We start from the raw sequence: 10,800 nt of genomic DNA, 5'->3' as shown, positions 1-10,800 counted from the left end.
ATATAAAAACTTTAATAGAACATTATGTAAAACGTTCAATGAGGCACATGATATGACATTCTAACAGAGTGGATAGGGCAAATTAAAAGTAATAACCTACATTATCTGTAATAAACTAATGTAAGTCACCTTTCATAATGTAAAACTCATGAACGTGCATTGAGGGTAGCACAGGCGAAGACAGTCACGGAGTTCGCGGGAGCGTGCACGTCTACGTCATGTTAACTACGCCCATCCGGGTCAAATAAGTTTTTAGGTCGTCCCTCTTTTTTCAGGCGGTTGTTTTCCCATACATCCATGGTGTCTTCCTGTACTGTAGCGTTATATCACTTTCCCCTTCTTATCTTAGTAGTATCATAACTGAAACACGGCGACACAAACTGAGACACTGCTGCTTCATACAGCTGCTCTCCATTTAGCTACATAACGTTAAGCGAAGCCGGCTAGGCTAAGTGCAGTTAGTCAACGTTAGCTTTAGTTAGCTTGTGTCTGAACTACCGTGAAACAAAATGTCTCTAAACACCGTTGTGGGGATGTTGTCGAGCCTGCAGTCGTTCCAGACTGACATCGGGACTGGGATGGACATAGTGACAGATGTGGCTATTGACCTGGTGGAAACTCAGGGTAAAAATAAAACAAACTTGCTCTGCTCTTTCTGTTTTTCAGTGTTTAGGTACTTCTACTTTACTTCAGTATTTCCACTTAATGCTAATTTATACTTTACTACATTTATCTGACAGCTTTACTTCACAAGTTTCTAAGATTTACATTCATACAAAACATCAGTTATAAGACATGCATTAACATTTATAAACTTCTCAACAGTATGTTAAGTTGTTGAAATATGAGCTACAGCATTACCACAGCTTACCTGTTATTGCATCAATAATAATGATCAATAATAATGTTTTGTAACACTTGTAAGGGGCATACTGCATGTTAATAGCTTTTTTGGAGCATTTGTTGCAAATCACTTATGTACTTTTAGATTTTGAATGTATTAAATTATCTGAATTTTTATACATCACTGTAGTATCAACACAAGCTGTCCTGAGGTAACTGGGGAAGCTGCTTTTCTGTTACAGATGGAGAGGTGCATCCTGGCATCAAAGACATGGAGGCCATGATTCTCGAGTGTGCCAAGCTGGACAGGGAGATTAACCACTTTGTTGACGTTGTGAAGCAAGTCACATCAGAGGTGAACGAGAGCAACCTGGCATGGTCTAAAACATGCAATTAAAAAAATCATGTTTACACTCATTAAATGAAGTAGCTATCTTCAAGATGCAGGTAGAAGGGCTCCAAATAATGGAAATAGCTCAAAGATGACTTAGGAAGGTCATTCAGTGCTTACAGTGGCAAGTCTAAATGTCAAGGTGTGACGTTTTTAATATCAGGGGAAACAATGGAAATGATTCTAATAATAAAGGTCACATAAATAGCCACACCTGCTTTCTCACTTTCTTCTGTAGGTTGCTACGCAGCAGCCAGAGGCCATGTTCAGCCTGTCTGACAATGTGAAGGAGCAGTTTACTGAGAGAATAGCCCGACTCTCTGACACCGATCTGCAGAAGCACCAGAAAGTAGTGGCCTTCAAGGACAGCATCAAGAACTCGCTCAACCAAGGTGAGGCCTATGGAGGAAAATGGTCTGAATTTTATGCACTGCTACACTCAATGAAATATATTCAGGGCTCATAATAGACTTCAGTAATAGCTCGCAGGAGGGACGTTTAGCCAAGGAGAGGGAGAGAAATTACTCTGTGTCCCTTTTTCAGGATAATTAGCTTCATTTTAAACACACAACTCCCCCTTCTTTAAAAAAAGGTTGAATTATTATGTTTAACTGTCACCCTGTAGCTGTTATTTTCTGCTCTATAATTGTTGTCCTCATACACACAGATTAAAAAGGTGGACACACACAGACAACACAATCATCTTTTATGTTCTTTACTGACACAAGTGAATGTCATTCTGTCTGGCACATTATTCAGTGAAAGAACATCTTTTGAGTTGTAAACCTTCTAAACAAGGGTGATCATACAGTATAAGATCATTTCATATGCAGTAAATCTATTCTCTGTATGTATCCTCTGTGAAGGCTTTACCCATCAGACATTATTATCACTTCATGTTCCTACTGAGGGATACTTTTTGAAGCTTGCATCTTCCTGTTGTAATGGCTGAAATTAAAATTCATAACCCCATTGGATGTATTGTGGCGTCGTCACCTGGAGAGTGTTAGAGGGAGCTTTTTTCCCTTAAATACCTTGAGCACAGGTTGACCTTTGAGTTATTCAATATTTGTAGCTGTGCTGGGACAACAACAATACATTTTGTGAACTTTAGATGTGTGCTAAAAATGGAAAGATTGCGACATGAGTGGGTGGATGTGCTGGATATATGGTGTACCTGTGTGAGTGGGTGAGATTTGTGTGTGCACATGTAGGTCACTGCACATCTACTAGGTAACCCTATTTATTTGTAGTTACCATTAATGGTTTAAGCATGAATTTATTACCAGCCTAAGTGGGAAATGTTGCTGTTTTCCATCGATACAGCTTCATCCAAGTTCCTGTCCTTGCCTGCTGGATATTCTCTAGCCAAGGGTCCAGTTCATCTTTTTTTTATGTGTTTGGAAATTTGGCAGCACGCTTTATGTATGTATTTTGTGTTTTCAGCCAACCGAGAGTCAGAAGAGAACATGGAGGAGCTTGATGAGGACGTCGTTGTTTCACAAAGCCAAGTTAACTTCACCTGCCCACTCACACAGGTACACTACTACAGCCTGCAGATGTTTTATTTTACTTTAGAGCAATGTTGGTGTCACAGCATTCTATTCTAGTCCTCGTTATTATTTTAAAATGCTTTCTTTTTTTATAAACTGACAATAATGTATTCTCTTCATTAAAACATAAGAGAACCACCTTGATTTGCTCTATTAGCAGCTACGCTGTGGTCTCTGCGTTTTGATTTTTTTTAACACACTGCTATTTATCTGTATTCAAGGTGGAAATGGTTAACCCGGTGAAGAATAAGAAGTGTAACCACCAATATGATGAAGGTGCCATACTGGGCTTGATCAAAGCGAAACACAGCCAGAAAAAGAAATGCCGGTAAGACACTCTCCCTTGGAGGACTGTTGGAGAGTTGAGTCAGGTTTTACAGCAGTAAACAACTCAGCGGGCTGGTGTGGGAACCGGCAGTCTGCCTTAATTCACATTTTCTTTATTATACTGCTTTGATGTTGGAATCAAATTAAATGTGGCTGGTCCTCAAGGTAAATAGATAAAATCCCAGCGCTGGTCTATGCTGTCGTCAGAGAAACTTGCCCGTCGTCTTGAGTCCTGACTGTGGTGACGGTGCACACCTTACATGCACAATTATAGCAGCAATACCCAAGAGTTTCCCTATTGTGATGAGGTATAGAACTGATTAGATTTTCTCATACTGTGGCAGTTCTTCATTCAAGCCTTCAAGGGTATCAAGGTTTTAAAGAAGTTAGGAAAGAAATGTATTCCTTGGAAATACATGTAAAGACGAGATCACAGGAAAATTTGAACTCTGGTAACCAGCCTCAGTTCCCTTACGAGTTCGGTTTTGTGAAATGGTAGCATGTGTTTGCATTTGGATGCCCTGGAAAGGTGACCCTCTCTTTCTCCGTCCTCTAGCTGTCCTGTGGTGGGCTGCGGAAACACAGATATTAACGAGTCAGACCTGATTCCTGACCAGATTCTGAGGAGAAGGATCCAGAGCCACAAAAGGCAGACAAACCGGACTTAGCACTCAATATTTTAATTTGAGTAATTTATCATAAAGCTCATGCCTTGATAATTATTATTTGTACATTACCAAAGGAATATTTTGTTGGCAGGATTTTCAGATAATTATATTCATTATCAATGCACTGAAGTTGCTGATTTATGTCTGCTGTTTTTTTTTGTGGAACATTGCATTTTTTATTTTTTAAGCTCTGCTGTCCAGTTGAATTTTAATTTCAGACTAGTTTGCATTTCAGATAGAGCAGTTTGGGCACTCGGGTCTCATCAAATGTGAATAAAAGCTGCAGATATTTGCATAAAATAACACCATTTAACATGTATATGTGATAAGGAGTATGTGAAAAAATGTATTTCTGTCTACTTAATGCAGTAAACTGAAAGAGCCACAAGAGGGCAGAACATTTCATCTCCAGGTACACTGAGGGATTATCAGTATAGTAGTGACCTCCACTGGTGATAATGAAGCCAAAGAAGGCTGATTTAGTCAATATAGTCTTGACACATAAACAAAACATCCTTTAACATCTGTTGGAATGCACTTATCTGATTTAATTCCTCCCTTCCTGCGTGCTCTCATTCACCATTAAGGGTCTTTGCACCAAAGAGAAACAAACAAAGGCTGTGTTGATGTGAAACTAGGTGAACCTAATCTTTTAAGTACATCTTTAATTGCTCTTTTCCTACACAGAGTGCGTCACACGGCACTAAGAGCATTTCACCAATCAAGACATTAACCGGCAATAAATGATCTAGGTAATGTTGGCTCATTCATTTCTGCACTGCTTCTGTTTGAATTACCACCCTCCAAATCTAATCTTGTTTACTGCACAACATGTTATGTCACAGGTAATTTCACAACAACCAAATGTAAGTCAGCATTGCATTCGCCATATCACAAGCAAAGCCATTAAGCTGTTTCTTTGGAGGAATGCGGAGCTACAAATATCTTCGGAAATTCAATCACAATATCGTACGGACACAGAGCTGAAAAAACCCCAATCAATTCCCCAAAGATGTTTGCTCTCCTCTGGTTATGTTTGATGTGAGATTCACATTCATCTGTTCAAAAGCTCTGAGATGTAGGTATAATGGCTGACTGAGATGCTGTAAGCATCAATATCTGGCTTGTCCAAGGAGGATTTTACCTTGGCTGGGAACAAATGTAGTCTCACTTTCTGGCACAGATGTCCTGGCAGGGCAGCGACGGAGCTGGATGGAGAGGGAGGAGAACATTGGGGCTCAGCAGATGCTGCTCCTCCATTTACAAATTCTGGTGGTTTGATCCAGGTGTCATGCTTTTCCTTCACTGCTTTGTGATAGAAAAATGTAATACAAGACTGAGGCAAAGACCAAGTTCAAAAGTCAAGTTACTTTTAATTCTTGCAAGAAGGAGCAGATCAACAATACACAACCATCCCCGATGGGTCATATAGAAAAATGCTCACCAGGGCAGTCCTGACGAGCTGGTTTTATACTTAACAAAAGTAACAAATCATTCTTGTAAACAATGTTATCAGGGCACCAGGTGCTGGGCTGTTTCTTCTCTGGACCCTCCCGTTCCTTCTCTCCGCGACCTTCACATACTCTTAGTCAAAACAGTTCACAAACACAGGCTTGGAAATTTACTGCTTCTTAACCTTTTAACTTGTGGCCTTTACTCTGTTAATCCTTTAAAAGCAAGAGTGTAGGACAGGCACCTATCTTTATTACATGTCATAAAAACAGTCACGCTAATCATTCTAAACACCTTAAAAGTACGATCAATGAATATAAGACATTAGTATTACTGGTTATAGAGACATAAAATGAATAAGACATTTGTATTTTCCCATCACTTCGTGAGGCTAAATCCAAACATTTTGACATTCCCGTCACACAGTTTTGTTGCCAAAGTTGACACTTCTACAGAGTTGTCAAGGAAACCATTTCTCTCTGAGGTTACCCACAACCTCCTTCTCTAATGTGAATTAGACACTTTTCTTAAGACCAGGGTTGTTTCAATAGATTGCAAATGATACCATCTCCATGATGTTAATCTAGTTGCATTCCTGTGCTCACACTTTGCAAACTGGGAAGAGGGCTTTTTCATGGAAGACCTTTTGTCATGTTACAGTAGGGAAAGCACAGGTACTTACTGGGACACATGAGGACAACAGAGCCTTTGTTAATAACAGTAATAGTAGTAGTGATGCCTGTGCTATTCCTACTATGACAAGTCAAAGGGCCTGCTATGAATAAGGCCCATTGTAAAGTTTAATTTAAGCCAGGGTGCATTTCAGATATAATCCCTCACTGTTTTGATGTCTAAGGTGTCATTACTGATGTGTACATCTTTAGCTCAAGATGTTTGGAGGCAAAATATAAAAAATGCTGTAAGAAGTAGATGTTCATCTCAATGGGAAAGCACACTCTGACCAGATAATATTGTAAAGTCAGCTTGGATTTGACCGAAAATTCAATAGGAAACTGAATAAAATGTGTGCCCTCAGTTCCACAGCACTTTTGTTTTGATCACAAACATTTTGCTGGGGTATTTCCTGTTCAAAAGTATGAAGAAAACTAATGTTGATAGTGCTTACTCTGGATTAGTAGTATATTTTAGGTATTTATAACTAATCCTTAAGTTACATCATGGGTGCATGTACACACAACAATGTCAGTTGCCTAAGAGATTTTTTTAATAATCTGATTTCACTGTTAAACATCATTCCATTGTACTGCTGCACACAACCAGATGAACATTAAAGCTGTAGTGCAGGACTTTTACATATTAATGAACGCCGTTACATTTAGGCCCCTGCTGAAAGAGTTCTCAAAATACTGATTAAGCTTATCACTACCAGATAAATCTCTCCGTATTTAACAGTATACTGGAGTTTTTAATTTGGTGTCTGTGGTGACATTCCCACAGTGACGCACCGGCAGAGATGCGTTTTATTCTTCAAATGTTATCAGACCAAATGGATCAAATTCTGATGAGTCATTTTGAGGGTGTTGTATCACTTTATCCAACATTTTACAGCCTGTAGTGACAGAGTAGGCTACAGCAGCTAGGAATCATATGTTATAAGCATGTTTGTGTAATTACTCGCACTGCCGGAAGGAGGAGACAAAACTTATTAAAAAATATATATTATTAAAATAATTGTCTGGTAAATTGACAAAAGTGTTACCTGCCCTAAAGCACAATCCCACAAAGCCAAGAGGGACATATTTCTTTGGTGAAACTTGTTACCAGGTGTTGATTACCTGAGAAAGTGGTGCACACAATCTAGATGGATGGGTTTCACCCTACCCTCAGCCATTGTCCTTTTTTTTTTTTTTTTTCTTTTTTACAGGATGCTAGTCAAACAAATTTGGATTCTTATATTTCCAGTTTAAAAAAATGAATTAAAACTAATTAAAAGATAAGGTACAGTTAAATTATAATGTAAGACTTGTAACAGTTCTAAATGGCATTCTTTGAAAAATCACAAATTGACTCAAAGTGTGCATGTGTGGTATTGAGAAGTGATTCATAATGACCTCATGGTATTTATAAAGGATTCCAAATTGAGTTGACCCATTATAACATTTTTAAAAAGGTTTATATTTTAGATGTAATTTTGAAAGCCTAAATAGAAGTCTACATGCAAAATGTATTACGCTATTCATTAAATGAATAATTAAATACAACATCTTACTTAAATGAGATCCTTAAAAATATCTCTCATACAAATCACACTGTAGAGGAAACATTCATCTCACCTCAATCTCAGTTGGAAGATTGAGGTAAATTGGAGACTGAATATGCAAATGAGGTGAAAAGGCGTACTGTCGCTTTAAACGACAACACCTCCCTGCCGCCACTAGATCCTGGCTGAGTTTCGCTGCAACAAACACTGAGGTTCATACAACAGTCAGTCTGTACAGCAGAGCAAACCATACAACCGCCTACCATACAGGAAGGAGCGTGGCTGCCGACACTGAACAAGAACCTGTTTATTTCACCGATGTGACTGCAGAGGAAGCCGCCTTCAGGAGCTCAACTGCAGGTGAGTCCGTCTGCTTACCGTTGACTGACCTAAATAAAATAATAGTAATTGTGGAGTACAGCTGAGAGAGACTTGCATGTCAGCAGAAGTGTGGATGACATGTTACAGCACTGAAGTGGTGTTAAAAGTAAGATTAAAAGTGGTTGCATGGCTGAGTTTCGTGCAGACGGTCGGGTTTCCCAACAGGTGTGACCTGACGCACCTGTTGGGAATGTAAACTGCGCCTGCTTAGTTTGACTTGCAGATAGGCTTCGTTTGACCTCCCTGTTTGAGCCAGCGTCTTGTTTATTTCTGTACAGGTCGGCGCAGTTGGTGGATGTACAAGGCCTACAGCTGGACATGGATTACTGGTGCCCGTCTTCACCGCTTTGGATTTAGTTGAGACTCTGAACAACCTGCGCCTCCACCCGTCTCTCCCCACGGTGAAGTTAGGGGGTGTCACTGCCAAGAACAGGTGGACCCTGTTTGCGTGTTCAGCTAACTAATCCTACATCCACCTTAAACCTTTATGGGGAACCAGGTGGAGAAATTAACGCATTTAAATTACGCAGAGGTGCCAACGTCGGACCCAAATGGGTTCGACCCGGACGATGACGGACCGCGCATTGGCGTCTCTTACATTTTCTCCAACGACGACGACGACGAGCAGGACGACAATTTAGATCACTTTTCACCGGAGAACCGCCGGGTGGATCATGAAGAGAAGCCATTTGACCCCCAGGACGAGTTGGAGTGCTCGATTTACTACAGAGAGGAGTGCGTCTATGAAAGGAGCAGCGGAGCCGCCACACTCTCTGCTGAAAGTCTCCTGAACAAGTGCAGACCGGGAGACCTGCTGGAGTTTGTGGCCACAGGACAGTATCCACACTGGGCTGTTTACGTCGGGGACTTCCAGGTGGTCCATTTGCACCGGGCTGAGATAAAGAATAACTTTCTCACTGATGTCAGCCAGGGCAAAAAAGGTAGGATAGTGAATGGCCTCTACAGGTACCGTGCGCTCCCGCCTGAGGTGATTGTGCGCAACGCCCTGGACAATGTCGGTTCGAGAGACAGATCGCTGTACTGGAGAAACTCGGAGTGTTTTGCAGCCTGGTGCCGCTTTGGCAAACGGGAATTCAAAATAGGAGGGGAGATCAGGATTGGGAAGCAGCCTTACAGGTTAAAATTACTCTTCTCAGAAAAGAAGAGTCACGTCCTGGAGTTTCAGAGCTTGGAGGATGTGATCATGGAAAAGAGGAGAAACGATCAGATTGGCAAAGATGCTGTGATGCAAGAGCTGGCCAACCACCTGAACACCACGAATGAAATCAAAGAGGATCATTTTGTCAACTGATAGAGGATGATGTGGCTAATGTCAGTTTTTATGCTGAAAAAATGGTGGTGAGGGTGCATTTATGCCCTCAGTCAACCTTTTGAGGAGCTTTGTCTGTGGGCTTGGTTTCATGTGCAACTCTGCAAACAAATATCTTGAGAGGGAGTTTAAAATTCATCACAGAGATCTGTTATTTCTTCAACCTGAGAGGAAAATTCCATGTAAGGGGGCTGACATCCAGGGTGACAGTTGACTTTCACTTTCAAGTGCGTCAGCAAACCACATATGGTGGTCAAAACAAAATTCCCTCATATTAAATTTGCACTGAAATCAAGTGAAAATGATGCACCCCAACCCCTCCTTCTCAGAAAAATGAGATTTTACACACTCAACCCAAGATTAAGTGACTTGTTATGGTGGATACATTTACATCAAAGCTGCACCCGCAGTCTAATCATTTGGGGATGAAGTCACAATTTAATTGCCCATAATTATCTTTCTAATCCAATGAATCTTTGCACAGAGGAGCAAAACCTCTCCAATGTACTTGTACCTGACGAGAGTGCTGAGAGCACTTGCTCCTGTACAACTCAGGTGTTGGAGACCAAAACAGAGCGGAAGAGTCACGACTACTGCATTTACTATTGTGTGTCAAAGTTGAGGATACCTGTCTGTTGCTTTATATCCAATCATCATACAGCTTTACCCACTTTTTTGACTACTTTGTGGACACTGCTCACAGCTATGACTGTGCACTGTTATCGATTCATCCATTAAAACAGTTTATTTTTTTGGAAAAGATGTTTGTATGAAGGAATATGGAAATAAATATATATTTGTCCAGTAAAGTATTTTTTTCCTTTTTACTGAAGGACTTAATGTTGGTACAATGCTTATCAGTAAACTTAAAGTATGAATCTCAGGAAGAGTGGGAGAGTTTATTCTATATTTTAACAGCTACACCTCCACCATCATTAATACTAGCTCTCAACCAGGGGGAGCCAGGCTTTACCTGTTCAGCTAGTAAGATCCCTGCTTTTTTGTTTGTTGCTATGTGGTGAAGAGCCTGAGGTACCCCGCAGTTAAAGCCGCTAATGCTGCCAGTCTTGATCAAAATATTTCCCTCGGAGTGGCAGTTCCCTGAAACGACCTACACACACCAGCTTTTGTATTGTGTCAATTTGTGTTCCAACCGTGCTGGACATTTTGCTTTGTTTACACCTCTGCCGACTGAAGATAAGTCTTTTCTTAAAGTTTTGCTGCAGGCTCCAAATGTTCTTCACCCATATTTGGCTTTCCTTCCTTTCCTTCCCCTAGAATTACAGCATTCATTAAATGTTGGGCAAAGGTGCAGTTTGGTTCGTGTACACTTACAAATAGTAGTTGTTTTTTTAATACCCATATAAATTGCACCTTGCTTTAGTTTCTTTTGAAACATACAGACTTAAAATGAAAATTATATTTGGAATAAAATAGCTGTTTATGTAACTTGACAACAGGCCCTCAGATTACAAAAGGAAACTAAAATGCTTGTGTGATAATTTGAAAGCAGACTTTTCAGTTATGTCAAATGATCAGTGCTTGCAAAACACTTAACAGTGTGTGCACATACAGAGGCTGCAACGGAAATGATACCAGACTCTGAGGTTGCTTTGAACTATTAGATTTTGTGT

General features: G+C 40.3%; 2 protein-coding genes across 2 annotated transcripts; both read left to right on the top strand.

The window, feature by feature from the left end:
• Window positions 1-283: 283 nt before the first annotated feature.
• nsmce2 (NSE2 (MMS21) homolog, SMC5-SMC6 complex SUMO ligase) lies at window positions 284-4,521 on the top strand. Its single transcript, XM_062422560.1, has 6 exons — window positions 284-624; window positions 1,086-1,198; window positions 1,473-1,626; window positions 2,681-2,772; window positions 3,009-3,115; window positions 3,671-4,521. Exons 1-6 carry the CDS (start codon window positions 510-512, stop codon window positions 3,780-3,782), a joined length of 693 nt encoding a protein of 230 aa, XP_062278544.1. The 5' UTR covers window positions 284-509; the 3' UTR covers window positions 3,783-4,521.
• A 3,125-nt stretch (window positions 4,522-7,646) lies between these two features.
• lratd2b (LRAT domain containing 2b) lies at window positions 7,647-9,985 on the top strand. Its single transcript, XM_062422536.1, has 2 exons — window positions 7,647-7,815; window positions 8,115-9,985. The coding sequence occupies exon 2, from the start codon at window positions 8,324-8,326 to the stop codon at window positions 9,146-9,148; it is 825 nt and encodes a 274-aa protein (XP_062278520.1). The 5' UTR covers window positions 7,647-7,815; window positions 8,115-8,323; the 3' UTR covers window positions 9,149-9,985.
• Window positions 9,986-10,800: the final 815 nt, after the last annotated feature.

This window comes from Scomber scombrus, chromosome 7 (genome assembly GCF_963691925.1).
Source record: "Scomber scombrus chromosome 7, fScoSco1.1, whole genome shotgun sequence".
NCBI lineage: Eukaryota > Metazoa > Chordata > Actinopteri > Scombriformes > Scombridae > Scomber > Scomber scombrus.
Note: the sequence above shows the minus strand (reverse complement) of the source record. Positions and strands in the feature narration are given on the sequence as shown.